Genomic DNA, 16,030 nt, shown 5'->3' on the forward strand with positions numbered 1-16,030 from the left:
AGAAGTGTAGAGAAGTTTTCATTGTTTACAACTATTCCGAAACTGAAATATAAGTAATTTTAATGTCTCAGGTCTCAAAAAAATTAATTGTGCTTACTCAAATACCATTACATCTAAGATTTAAATTGTTTTATTCATTTTAAAGTATGGCTCGTTTTAGCGGTGTGTAAAATAATAATAAACGTATATTATTACAAAAATTGTTGTTTGTTAAGCATATTATTATTTTATATAGCTATAGTTGGAACAAATAATGACGTGTTCTATAAATTCAAAAATAAATATGTACTTACCTATTATTTTAGAAGTATTCCCAAATCACTTTTAGAAATCGTCAAAATTAAGTGAAAATATGAATAGAAATAACCTAAAAGATTCCAATATTTTTTATATTGTCATCAAGTATTAGTACCAGTGAAAAAATATAATTTGAATAAGCGTAATTAAAATATTAATTGTAGGTACCTAACTTAAGGATCCAAAAATTAGCAATAATATCTGACAGTCAAATGATCAAAATTTTATATTGTAGAAGTTATGTAAACAAAATATTATTTCCATTTGATGAGCTTTTACTAAATGAAACATATAAAAAAAACACTACAAGTCATGTTTAAGTAATTTAAATGACCTTTGTAATACATTATATAACACGCGTGTACATTATTCTAGGTAATTTAAAAAAACACTGAATGTTATAACAGTTAGACATATTATAACTATGAATTCAAAGATTTTTTTTAAAAATACTGTTTAATATATTTTTTGAAAAAAATATAGTATCGGTCAATTATTCATCTCACATTCAGAATACATTATATATGTCATACATAACTACCACAGGTTTCCCCCCGTATTTACTGACAGTTTTTCTACGACAAAATATTTTCATTTTAGATTATTACTATGTACATAAAAGGGTACAAAGGTAACTAATTGAAATTTCCGCCTACAAATAAATAGAGAAATAAATTACTATAAAATTGTGTATGTTATATCATCTTATTCCGTGTGTTCAAATATCCAAAATATATTAATCTTATCTACTGTCCGCACATTTCAACTATATTATACTCATATATCCCTAAAAATGTATATTTCAATAATAATATATTATAATTATAATAATATACTTAATCGAGAATAAGCACCAACCTTATTTCCATTCGGTTAGAACATTATTATAACCGATTTAAAATAAATAATAATCATTACATTAAGTATGTATATGTTTTGTATGTTATTTTCGATCAAATGGTAATACATCATAGTAATTTTTTTCATACGGTTGATTAAACATAATATTTAAAAAAAAAATCTGTGTGTGTACTTATGTACGCGCGTTAGAAGTTATACTTCTTTGGCGTAACAAAACATGTGATAAACTAGATTCTTTGACTAGCTCTAAATTATCTTGTTAAATTACACACTCAAGAAAAAGGACCGCTTATTGGAACGCCGTTGGTTTATTTCTATACACTTTAACTTATATTACGAACTGACTTTTAATCGTTTGTTTACGTAAGGAATTGCAAATGGCCGACAATAATAAATTCGCTGCCTAGGCAACGGAACAATAATTCTAAACTATAATATTATACTGTATAATCGTCACGATTGCAGTATCATACTGTGGCGTAAAGGTAGTGCGTTCGGCTGATAACCGAATAATCGGTGGTTCGAATCCAATCGAGTGCGTTTTTTTTCGTGTGAAAAATAAATTATGTGTTACATGTCACACGCCAAAAATACACTCTGATCTGATTTCCCAAACGCGCCAAAAGAAGTATAACTTCAAAAACATCTAAATGCTTGAAACACCAGAATTTTGTATTCTCCAGGTCGTGAATGAAAATATTCGACCCGTTGCTTATTTCGATTCGCATTTCCCTAACGTATAAGACACCTTCGAGGCTGTATTTTGTACATCAGTGATGCAAAATCAGTGAAAATTATAAATACAAATTTTGTTTTCATTAAGTATTCCAGTACACTTAAAAGTATTATAGATTATGATTGAAGTGGGGCTTTTGGGATGAATTACAAACAATTATAAAGACATCATCAGTTCATCCGTGTTATAAATATATTAAATTTAAATACAGAAATCATTATGTGGATCTATTCTATACTTTTTCTTCTTTCGACCATGTCCGATTCTAATTTGATCATATGGGCCTCCACAGAGTGGAGGTTTGTATTAACAGATTTTATTTTTACGAGAAATGGATGTCAGCCACTTGCTCAACCTATTAGGTCCAAACTCTGACTCATACACAAATTGATAAACAATATGTGTACTTGCCAGACCCAGGATTTGAACCTGGGACCTTCGACACTATAGGTCGGCGCTTAAGCCACGCGGCCATCTTGGGCATATCGACCGTTAGTAATAAATATTATGTATTGAGGTATTATAATTCTTACAATGAGTTAGCCGTCTAAACAGTCAAAACTGTATATATTGCTCTAAAGTTAACACATCCAAGAGAGGTGCTGTTAAAACATAGCACCACAATAATAAATTAGTTATTTATAATATTTCGATACAAACCTACCCCAGATAGCTGCCGTAGAGGCCCAAAAGCAGTCTTGTGTACCTGTAGAATAAACGGGCTGGAATAATTTTCACATATAATTGTTTTTAATGTTTTTTAACGTAATATTTGTTGTAAAAAATATTTTCCCCTCTTAACATGATGAAAAAAAAGCTTCTAGTCGAAAATAGTACATTATATATTTGTTTAATCTGCAGTAATATGTTATTTTTTATCAGTCATGTAAATAACGATTTTTTTACAATGTATTGAAACGTTGAGAATAATCTGCATAAAATAACTAGTTTAAATTATACAAATATTTGATCTTTTTCATCAGCGGCGGAATAGAAAAGTAAAGTAACATGGAAATTCGTAACAACAATTAAAATGTTTTTATTCACGCTCCTATGTATCATGGTCTATACAAAGCTTTAGAGTTTTATAATAAAAACTTCTGTATTACATATTATAACCACAAAATTATTTGTTTTTTTTAATAAACTTTTTATATAGGGATAATTCATTAACACAATGAAAGCGACGTATCTTCAGTCAAAGATTCACATTTGTTTGCGTCAACTGCCATAGTAATAACACCGCATCACTACCACTGCACCTACATATACATACACAAGCCTGCACAAATATGTATGAGTCAGTTTCATTTGTGTACAACCCCGTAGCCAGGCACGGGGTAGAAAATCGATAAAGTGAGGTCGGCTACAATCTCCCCTCAACCCTCTACGTCTCTACGCTTCTACGGTGCTACGGCGTCTCTTACGGTATGCTAGTGTGTTGGTTAGGACGATGTTTGTATAGTTTGTATATGTGGGTAAGGTGGAAAGTTGTCGACAACATTCTTAACATGCGAATGAAATCATTATTGCACATTTAACATTATTTGTACTCATAACTAACTTACTGATTTAAAAGAATTCATTCAATTGTTTCATACTTATCACAAAACATATTAATAAAAAAACTCGGCGCTTTGCGCCCTGTGCCCCTCAGATGATGCATACTTAAACCCTGACGACTAAAATTATTAAACATGGAACATGCTTTGCCTACTGATTCTCTGAATGCTGGTTGTTCAAATTCGAAAGAAAATTTATTTGTCAAAGTAACCGAATCCAAGGGATTCAAACATTTTTACTTTTCTGAAAATTATGTAATTACAATAATAAAACTAAAGAAGTAATAATAACAGACGAATAATACGTCGCACAGAATGTAGGGATCTGAACGTAAAATGAAAACAATCGGCGCGCGTAAATAATCGGGACAGGGCGCGAGCCGCGGGCGGGCTGCGCGTCTTTAGTTATTCTACGTCTATTTTTCGTAACGATTTTGCGTCGATCATGAGTAAAACATGTTTCATGTTAAAATATAAGGCAAGTCGCCATAGACTAAGACGTTGAGACTGGTTTTTGATTAAATGACGTCATGTCATAAAATGCTTGAAATACAAATCCTCAGGAGTGTCACGAACCAAAATACGGAAACACCTCACTTAAAAGAGGTTCAGAATTTTTAAGTAACAAATATGGGGAAAAAAGATGAAATAATTAGATAAAAGAATAAATGGGGGTGTATTATGTGAGAGTTATAAACACAAAGTTCAAGGCAATCAGTGAAAACATTAGTAATCCAGCGGGACCTAAGATACAGAAAATTATTAATCGGAAGTAAGTGGCAACGTAACTCTAAAGAAGTGGAATTAGCTTTGAGAGGCCTTCATATAACGGTGGATTGATTTCGATCGATTATGTAAATGAGTATTTAGCTACTGTACCTAATATTTGGCTAAAAAAATAAATGTTTACGATTGCATAATATCGAATAAGAATGGTTTTATTTTATAGAAAAATAATGATATTAATTGTTTTTGTGTTGGATTCAAATAACTATAGCTACTGTGTATAAGTACAAAAAAGGGTAAATGATAGAACAACATGGTTTTTTATATCTGATAAAACATCGCTGTAAGTTTTGTAGTCAAAACGTCTGGTGAGAGCTAAAAGAACGCTCACAAAGTTCAAACTATGATCTTGGTGTATCATTTACTACGTTTTTGCAATTCCTTTTCATTTGGTAATGGACTCCTTGACAATACTACGTGATGTGTCAGTTGTATTAGTTCACCATACGTGGTTTTGCTTATTTCAAAAAAGAACACTGGTTGTTGGGGGATTATCTATATTTTGAAAATGAAAAAAATAATAATATGTTTGTTGTCTGAATTTTGATTGTATATATTATTTATTTTTGAGTTAATACTTTTAATAAATATGAATTATTGAGTAAAATATATTGTATTATTATTCAATACGTAAAACTCCTATGTATTATAGATTAATAACTCTAATTAGCTATTTTTCGGATGTGTTCAACGATTTCTTGAATCTCGTTTTGATAATAAAATATTTTTAAATCATGTAAATCAAATAGATAATGGCAGTCAAAAGTATTAACATATTAATTTACAATATTATTAGTAGTATGGGTTAACATTTTTGGTTCTAAATTATACTTAGAGACATCAATCTCAAGACAAATAAAATTTTAATAAAAGGTTGTATGTACCAGTTACCTAAGGGCTATTAGAAGAAAGTTTTTTCAAATACCAATCAGCCTCCTCAAGCAGCAAAAAGTGTCAAAGTTAGACTGTCCACCGCGGTTGCCAACGACCACTCTAGGATACCGATGTACCTACCTTTAATCAGCGCTGACACCGTCAGTCAATCAAAACCTTCGAGGCCCAATTAATTTTCCTCGTTTGGGGCATTCGCAAAAAATCACCACCATCATCCATGAGCTGCACGTGTTCTGCCCACCTAAGCACTCCGATCGAGCTATGATGCAGAATGATCAGATTATTAATGCTTGCACCTAATATGCCACACTACATCGACCCGGATTTTATAATATTTCTCGAGCTATTAAAATATGTTAATCATTTGCTCAACGTAATGGCGTTTGGCTTGGATCCCAATACCCATGGAATGGCACCATGCCACGGGTAGGCGTTCTAACCTCTACTTCACACAATATTGTATTTAAGATGTTTGTTGACGATATTTTCATGTCGTAGTAAATTGCTATCATGTAATAGGGGACGTGAAAATGATGGTTGAATTGCAACATAATAAATGGCTACTAGTAATATATATATAAATATAGGTTTTCCCGTTCATAAATAACAAAAAAATGGCTTCACACTACGTCGTGCAATTTAGTTTGTTATTGGTTTGAATTTAGGTACCTACCTATAATTAAATAAAACGTAAGCGTAAAAATAGGCAATGAAATAGTAATTTCGTACGTGTAGGTATAAAAAGACCAATCGCGTCGAACGCTAGTGTATAATATACCGTGCGACGTTTTGCTTCTGAACGATGATAATTCGGATGTCACGTGACCACCTGTAGTGCGCGATATGGCCGTGGTGTCGCTCCATACTATACGAAGGAAATGAAATTGCATCAAAAATTTTCTTTATGTGTGAACGCATTTGATTATCACTATGACAAATATAAGAATTGCAATTTTTATTTTGTTAAATCCATCCGACAAGCGTTTAAATACAAATTTACGTTTTAAGAACTAATACATAATAGGGCACCCTAAATACAATTTGGTTAAAACGTAATTTTATTGTGGATGTAGGTATTTCACAAATTAGAGTACCTAAGTTACTTAACTAAATTCGTCCAAACGTTTTGTGTGAGTAATTTTTTATTTATAATGATGAACAATGTGGAAAATGACATTTAACTTTGGTTAGTTGCTACGAGAGCGTTAGCTGAAAGAAATTTTATATATTTATGCATTGTAAATATTTATTTCGGTGACTTGTTTTTATTTAACAATGTTATTAATTTTGATAATGCAATATTTTACTGAAACTACTAATTATCTCAATACCATCAAATGTATTCATGCAAATGCCGCTGGTTACTCTGCATCAAAGTTGTCTTTGAACTTTCAGTTTTTTTTCTCTCCAGCCTTACAGTAAATCAAGCCCTGTATTTAAAAATATATTTTTAGTTATTATAATTAAAATCAGCTGTTACAAAATACAATATCGTGGTTCAATATTCTTCTTTAGCAAAATAACTATGTAGGTACGCAATCTTTGTATGAATATTACGCAAACGCAGGGTATCAATTTATTCATTGCATATAATGAAACAATATAAAACATGTGTATGTATTTATGAGCTGTAGGCTGTAATTGTATTTGTAATTATTGTAATACAATATAACAATAAAAATAATACTAATGTAAGTACTTTCCTTCACATTTAAAAACCATACATTTAATACGTCTTCATACCTTTCATACCATTTCAATTATAATTGATTTCAGTTTTGTACTATTCCATGTGTGTCGTTTGCGATTCGGGTTTTGTTCACTTACCAATGGTAAATGCACACTGACAACGAATATTATTAATTATTGCCAATTCAATAAATTAATACAATAAAGAATATAAAAACCTTATTACTAAGTAAAGGTTCAAATTTAAAAACAAATTGTGTATACTTTTTATCATTACTACATTCAGTAAGCACATTAAATTGCTAAACAACTCAAATACGAAAATGAAAAATCTTAGTACCTATGCTTAGATATGTATACCAAATATGTTGGGAAGTGGCGGCTCCATGACTTTCTAGGTGGTGGGGTTTAGCCATTAATTATTAAATATACATACTTACCTACTTTCTGATATTATACATTATGTACCAAGCTACTTATAATAATATAATTAATTTTATTAATGATGAAATGATTGTTTCAGAATTAATAATATGATTACCTTAGTCGTTACGTCATAATCACATCTAAAAAGCGTGCTTAAAAATATTAACTTAATTAATAATAATTATTATTATAGACTTACCATTTTCAGTTTGGTACAACGACATACAGCGAGCGGTTTTACTCATAAATGGCTTATTTGATTCGCTCCCCAGTATGCGTACTAACGCTAAAGCGTTCACATCTTTTGTAGAACGAGATTTGTACCGCGGCGACGGGATGGAACTGAGTGACCCCGGCCAGCGAAAAATAGACCCCATGGTTTTTTTAATTTCTACGTGGGCATCACCGTGGAATAGAGCGTATTTAATTGAATTAATTATTTTAGTGCCGGATAGTCATCATTATGTTATTACATAATTTACAATCATTGCTTTATTTATTTGTATAATAATAATAAATATCTCTATAAAATTTCGACGGGTTTAGATGGATAAAATAAATCAAATAGTTCATTTAATCATGTAATTAAGTAGGTATATTATGACAATGATAAGAATATCGGACGTGTATTTTTGACATGTTAATGATGTGGGGATAGTCCCTACCAACCCTTAAGCTAAAGCCGCCCCTAATGTTGGGTATTCACCGCTTGAAAGTAAAATCGGCTTATGATTAACAAATTAGCGCCACTTTGATATTTTTTTATGAAGAAAAAACACTGTTCTTTTATGAAACGCCGTCTTTAAAAAGCCTCATAACGCTCACACGTATCCAGCATGTACGCGTCAGTGTGTGTGTGTGTCCCATCTGCTTTGTGGTTGCAGACAGTCAAGACCAATCGTCCTCGTCGCCGTCATCAGCCCAACAGGCGCCGCAGTCCCGGTGCGACCAATCTGCTGGCAATGTAAACATTGACGGCTACTATGGCGGGCCATGCGGGCGAAGCGTCATGGGGGACGGCGCCGGGAGACGCGGTGCTGCCCCCCCGCCTCCCGCCGCGTGCTTCCCCGCGTGAGTCGCCTCACCCAACCCCCCGATCGCCCCAACAAAACCTTCAAGCCACCTCACATAACCCCACGCCACCCCACCTAGCCCCTCACAGCCACCACGCCTAACTCCCATCGCCACCCTAAACTAATTTGGAAACCTTAACCGAAGCCTAACCTTTCACTACACTCATTTCTGCAGCCTCCAAATCTTGAGTCGGAAAAACACTAATCTTAGTAGTCTCCCGGAAAGTTGGGCATTAAATTAACTACACTATGTACATAATTACATATGCCTAAATACCCTAAATCTTTAGAAGTCAGGATATTATGTAATGATGGATAAAAATATATCGATTTAATTGTTGAATATATATGAATAGTAAAGCATACCTCATCTCATTTAGATAGATTTCAAGGCTATTTTTTATGAAAATCAAAAAAAACTAGCTACCCATAAACTAAATGAATAATAATTTAATTAAACATTACATCAAGATATCATAATTTCTGTCATTATTATCATTGACAATTTAGATATCTCATTGCCATTTAATTTCATATAAACATCTACGAGGCACAATCAAAATTAATTTTAATTTTATTAGAATGATAAGTAACTAGATATATTATTTGACAAATCAAAAGTCGGTAGACTGACTAATAAAAAAATCTATATCTATTACCTTACTGTCATTACAGTGGTCCATTTTAAAATTTCCCCATGACTCCTCTTCAATCCCGGAACGTTAAAATCCAACCACTGCATTCTACTTTTTGACATAGTCAATTATTAGAAGGCTGCATCGATTCAAAACAATTCGCTTTTTATTTTAAATGTCAAAAACTAACATCAAAACGAAATTTTTAAATATTATGGAATGATCAATCCTGATCTAATTAAATTATTAAAGTATATATTATGCAATATTCTTCGGAGACACCAGTTATTAAGTGACCGCCATCTTAATTATCATGGCCGTTAGATTTGTGTCATAAATAAATCGGTTGTCAATTTAACGTTCCAATCAATATTGTAATTAAAAATCGGCAATGATAGACGATTGTTGTTGTTTTGATTATCTTTATAGTTAACTGACATTGTTTTTAGCACGATAGTTGATGGTTTTAGTACCATTTGTCGAAATATAAAACCTAGGCTTTCACGATCATTCTAAAGCAGTGTGAATAGATATTTATTTGGGTGTTATCGTAGTGTGATGAAGGATAAATTTCATGGATATTATGAAAACTCTATTTGATTGTGAATCACAAAGGAATTTAATTGTAATGATATCATTGAAATTAATTTCAACTATGTGTGACTACCATTTATTTTTAATAATACCTACATATGGAATTTTAACACATGAAAATATACTCTTCATCGCTCGCTTTTCCAAACGTCCAAATGATAGTCTTCAAGCTGTTTTAATTCCATTTGTATTTTATAACATTATGAACCGCATTCGTTTTGGTGTACATTATTATTTTTCTTAAATTTTGGTTGCGATGTTCCCAGAATGTTTTTCCCTACCCGATTAGCCAATGTTGCCCGCTCTTTCATAATAATTATATAGTTTTCAGCCAGCTATATATTTAGTGTTGCCAGGTCCTTTTCATCCCGCTGACAGCCCATAGTTGTCCATGTTTACATTGCCGCAGAGGTAACTTTTTTATTATTATAATTTTATGACGCTTTTTAATAAAAACTTTTAATAAAAAAATATGCTACAATATTTTTATATTACAATTAAGCACAGTGTGACTTTTATACCTTTGACAAGTTTGTGAATATAATATTCGTAATTGTCTGAAACATTGTTTCAGAATATTTTTTTTTTAAATATTTGTAACTGAATCATTCATTATACTCATTTTTACTCAATTGAATTATTATCTACTTGAATTAACGCTTTCAATATATTCTAAATACCTACTATTTAGTAGATAAATTGAAATATTGTATGAAACCATAGTGTCTAATTACTTTTTTGCAATAAAAATGTGTCTAATAATTTAATTTACTACGTATTGCGATGTTAAGAAAAAAATCATTTCAATCGTAAAATATGAATTGATTTTATGTAGGTTCCATAGTCATTGAATCACAATTATCATGTCAAATCAACGTTTATTGTTAACTTATTTATATGTTTAATATAATTTATTATAAATATATTATCCCACCTAATTTAAGAGATGATATCAAATAAATAATGTTTGTATGTTTAATAAACATTTTCAAATAAGAGATTTATCGATTATTCAATTATTGGTGTTTTATTATTTTGATCATTTAAATGTTTCCAATGGTTTGAGCTATCGGCTTCCCCTTTTAGAAATATCCATTTAATGTTGCAAGATTGGTTCATGTGTATGTTATGTAAATTAATTATGTTGCATGCAATGTTTATTTATAGGTTTTGATTATACAACATAGTTCAATATTAATTATTAGATGTTACCAATATAATAATATTAAGTTATAATATAAACCTTTCTTTCTAAAATGGAGATTAGCTGTAGCTTCATATTAACGTACATATTATGTATAGATGAATTCTTCTTATAAAATTATTTTTAAAAATATATACTTAACATTTTTTTAAACTACCAGTGAATAATATTAATTATTAGTAAGAATATTGTTTTGTAAATTATTATTGTTATTTATTTACGACATCTATGATTTGTAATCAACGTTTCGCGTGTTTGGATACTACATTGAATGAAAATTTTGGCAACAGATGCCGGTAAATATTAGTGCACAAAATTATTGATATATTATGATAAATACAATTATTTTATTACTTTTATAATTAAAATAATATTATGACTTAATTAGCAAAGAGTCCAAACACAAAGAGTAAGAAAGACGCATGTTTGTTTTTATCAGGCATATAATTCGCAAATAATGACTTTAACATTGATATTCTTCTCTTTTTTGTTCCAGCTGCCCAGATACCTCAACGTGGCAGTGAGTATTTTGAAAGTATAACACATTTTTTTATTTTTTTTATTATAATTTATATTTTAAATATATTTAGAAGAAATACATTTCTTCTGTTTTTGAAAATACGGAAATGCGGAATAAAAATACTCTTCCAATTAAAAAATATATTCTTTATCAAGTAAAAGTACAACTTTTTTGTACCTTTTCATTTTGATGTTATTTTAAAGACTTTCTTCGTATATAATTGATGAGGTAAACCGGAGCATAATCTAGCGACAGAATAAGAGATGTACCTACAATCAAAACATTTTTTTTTTAATTTACAACATTGTCTTTTAATGTTATTTTTATTATTAAAATATAATTTAATAATATGTACATTCAAAGATCATAAAAATATTTTTTAATAACTACGTGTACATACCTATATATTTTTTATTTCATTTTAAAACATCAATTTTGGTGTGTGTTGAATTCTTATTTAGTTATATCGAATCAAAGTTTGATTTCTAAACCAGATACCTACGTAAGTGGGCTTCTAATAATTTCAATTATTTTTGATTAAAACGTAAATTATCAGTAAATTGCTTGTTTCGTATTTTATCGCTAGCTGCACCGCACCTTAAAATAATTCGGTGATTTTATTCCGTAGCTCCAATCAAAAATAAATCTATTCCTCTTAATAATATAGTAGGTATCAGCGAAAGTTCCGTGGTACCCATCACCTTTAATAAAATTATTTAGGCACTCATATCTTGTATACGTATATAATATCGTCTCATTCTGCTTACACATGCAACACGTCATGTTGTGAGTGCACTTGAAAAAAATATAATCAGTTGGGTGCCATCAAACTTTGGCTGGGTTTACTATACTATCAAAATAATAATACCATCCATCGAATAACAATAAAGAAGGAACATAAGAATAAATACAATGGAAATGAACATACAAAGGCCAACTAGAATATTAATTCTATTTTATTTATGATAAATTTGATTTTAAGTAAATTTAAAAATAGCATATTATCAATAATATCTAATTCCACAAATGTAGTATTACAATCCAACTTCAGAAAGAATTAAATATTATTGATATAATTACACTACATCATAAATGCTGTTTCAACCAAGGAATGAAGGAATTCATGTGCTATGCTTAGAGAAATTTTAATTTATAAACTCTAAAACAATTACATGTTTTTACTCATATACAGTTGGTTAAAAATCTATGTGCTTACTTAAATAAAATATTAAAGATAAAGAGTCTATCACTTATTTATTAAGAATAGTATGAATTAAATTATGCTTAATATTTTGAAAGCTTGCTTATATGTTATTCATACTGCAAGACTGAAAAAAATATTGATGACATTCCATCAGATGACCAATGGAGCACAAAAAAAATGAATCCAACTTTTATTTAAAACCTGTGTGTACCATAAAATTTCTTTTATTAAACAATTTTTCATAAAACAACACCATATTTTAAAGAATTAGTAATGTAATATCTATTTTTTCTTCATTTATCTTAAAGAATATATAATTATTTTTTTTCTGTCCTATGGTGTATATTATAAATTTAATGTTAAATCGTCTAAAGAAGGTCTAATGAACTATGAGAGCTTGAAAAATATAAAAAATATATTCATGTCACCCCAAACCATCTTATATTTTTTTCCGACCATGTCCGATCCTAATAAGATAATACGGGCTTCCACAGAGTGGAGGTTTGTATTATCAGATTTTGTTTTTACGATAAATGGATGTCAGCCACTTGCCCAACCTACTAGGTCCATACTCTGACTCATACACAAATTGAAAAACAATATGTGTACTTGCCAGACCCAAGATTCGAACCTGGAAACCACGGCTTAAGCCGCACTTTCATCGTGGGCCATGATACCCATATAAAATTATCTGTCGGCAATAACTATTATTACACAAAATGCTTGAATTTCCTGTCCGCCTTTCTAATTTCCGTTGGCGAAGGCTGCAAGAGGAAGGAGGATGTGGTGGTTTCCCATACGAGCAATCAGGACCTGCTGCCTTCGGCGAAGAAGCCTCGTTTGGTTTTCACAGACCTGCAGCGCCGTACTCTACAGGCTATTTTTAAGGTAAATATCAAGATACACGTACCCATCTATTACACAATGACAAATCTCACAAAAGAATATGATTTCAAAAAACATTTTATTTCAAATCAATGTCTTTTTTTATAACATGTCACTATTATGAGACCCTAAACAGGATGAAGTAAGAAGTAAGTAGGTGTAGTAGTCACAGAAACCAGCGTTGCTAATGTAGTAGTATTTTTCTTGCCAGATCTAGCATTTTTTGAATAAGCATTTAGCTTACAAAATAGACACCTGGCATTAGTGTTAAATCTGTAGTTTTTCAATCACCACAAACAGCTTAAAGTTTCTCACAAAAAATAATATTGCACAGTATTTTCATGGAAATATGCTGGTCTAACTTAACAATAAAATAAGTGAAATACGATATTTAGGTGATGTCAAAATTTTATCCCTGCTTTCATTTATAGATGATTTTTTTTATGAAATTAATTCTTCAATAATTTATAATCCCATGAGAAAACTGCGTAATTATAATTTTGTAAAAATCAAACATTTTTTTTCTGCCACCTAGCTTATTTTCTTGCCCTGTCCGGCAGTTCGCAATAGTGGACAGAACACCTGTCCCTGAAGTTGTCTATGCGAGTTCAAAATTCGCGTCAAGAAAAAATTACATCTAGTCCTTTCAATGTATGTTTATTCCAAAACAAGACCCTGATGGGTTGGTGGAACATCTATATGATTTATATAAATAATATTTGTAGGTATTACAATAATATGAAAGTCCATAAAACTAGAATTCCCTGCAGCATTCGGTCAGTTTAAAATATTTAATTAAATAACTCGTTTTAACTCAAATTTCCAGGAAACCAAGCGCCCTTCCAAAGAGATGCAGGTGACGATAGCCCGCCAGCTCGGCCTGGAGCCGACGACCGTTGGAAACTTCTTCATGAACGCCCGCCGCCGCTCCATGGACAAATGGAAGGATGACGACGCGCCTTCGCAGGGCTCGCCCAACGGCGGCAACAACGGCATGATGCACGACGATGATCTGGACCTGGAAGACCCCGATCAGGATCTGGACGACCAGAGCGGCGGAGAGCTTTTGTGACAAAGCGCGGGCGGGCAAGGCCTATCCCTTGGAGATAGGCAGTTGCTCGTGCTATGATAGCAACATAGCTTATGATTAATCTAGAACCAGTGCTTTTCCTAATATGATTTTCGCGGGTTAAATATTAAGGACATTTTACCGTAATCTAGGTACAATCCAATGCTATAAATCCAATTTTGTGCTTTTGATTAGAATTTTGTCATCCAAAATTGTAGACAACTTTTTGTGTGGTTAAATTAAATTCTTCCATTTCTATATTCCAAAGCACCGTAACAATTTTAATAAAATAATTATTTACTATCAAAGCGGTGGAATGGGTTATATTATATAATAATATATAATTTTTAAAAAGCAAATATAATTAATAACAAAATGTTATAGTCGCATTAAACAAAAACGTTTGTTAGCCCTGTTAGGATTTAATTGAATATAAACTAATAATAATATTAAAACTATTGCAAGACACTATATATAATTGGATTTCATATAATTTTTCATCTTCATACAAAAAATATATCCACTACTTACTAAAATCTACTTGTCTAAAATCGTATTTTCTCTGACGTTAATATATTCCATACAAAAAGTTGTCAACATAAATGTTAAGTAGTTTTGAAGCCAGAACCACCGTTAGTTGTATGTTCATAAAGACTTCCGCTTTCCCAATTTACTTTTTGGAAAATAACCAATCATTAGAATTGAAGTCAATATATTATGACACAAGAGTTATATACCTAATATTTTTCATATAAACAAATATTTTATTTTGACTTTATGGCCGTGTTTAAATAGAAAACATTTTAAAAAAATTTCACTTTCCATCTTTAAACATGTTATAATTGAAGATTGTTTTCAGATTACTGTACGTATTTTAAATATCACAAGAATTATTATCTTAAGACAAAAATGAGAAATTGTTTTTAAAAAGATCATGTCAGCGATAAGAAAAATATTAAATTGTATTTATTCATTTATGGAAACGTAAAGATATTACTTATTATTACAAGATTTTCGTTGTAAAGAGTTTTCGTTAGGTAATTCAGTCATAAAATAATTTTATTAGTGATTAACGTCCATGATACAATGCTAGTCATTTTTTTTAAATACGTATTGTCAATACAATTAATTTGAAAAAAATATTTAAATGATCTCATTTTCAAGCTAACTAAATGGTGAAATATTTATTTTATGATATATTAACAGGATGTTTGTGAAACTAATTGTATTATTGTGCCAGCTATAACTTCTTGTCAAGTTTTTATTTGGAATAAAAACTTTTAAAAAAGATTAGTCATTTTATTAAATATAATATTATATTATTCGACCATTTATTATACAAAATGATATGCTTTGATTTATTTATAATAATTTATTATTGAAGAAATGAAGTATGTAAGTTTAAACCAAAGACTAAACCAAAAACAATTCTGTGAAAGTGCAACTGGACCCTAAAGTATTTAGTCTTAAGAAAATAATATATTTGTGATTATATTTAATGACTATAAAATCTCGAGTTATTGTGGAGAAATATTAAAATTTAAATGGAAGAGATGCAATACACATATAACAATCACAAGATATTTAATAAATTT

General features: G+C 30.5%; 1 protein-coding gene across 1 annotated transcript in view; it reads left to right on the plus strand.

Moving 5' to 3' along the window:
- Positions 1-15,178, plus strand: part of onecut (homeobox protein onecut) — a 29,379-nt gene extending 14,201 nt beyond the window's left edge. Inside the window, exons 3-5 of the mRNA XM_085954496.1 lie at positions 11,254-11,277; positions 13,245-13,369; positions 14,193-15,178. Coding sequence (XP_085810622.1) covers positions 11,254-11,277; positions 13,245-13,369; positions 14,193-14,438 — 395 coding nt within the window. The 3' untranslated portion in view covers positions 14,439-15,178. The remainder of the gene's footprint in view (positions 1-11,253; positions 11,278-13,244; positions 13,370-14,192) is intronic.
- The last annotated feature ends 852 nt before the right edge of the window (positions 15,179-16,030 follow it).

This window comes from Rhyacophila brunnea, unplaced genomic scaffold (genome assembly GCF_057557595.1).
Source record: "Rhyacophila brunnea isolate RB1 unplaced genomic scaffold, BYU_Rbru_1.0 scaffold_4, whole genome shotgun sequence".
NCBI classification, from domain to species: domain Eukaryota; kingdom Metazoa; phylum Arthropoda; class Insecta; order Trichoptera; family Rhyacophilidae; genus Rhyacophila; species Rhyacophila brunnea.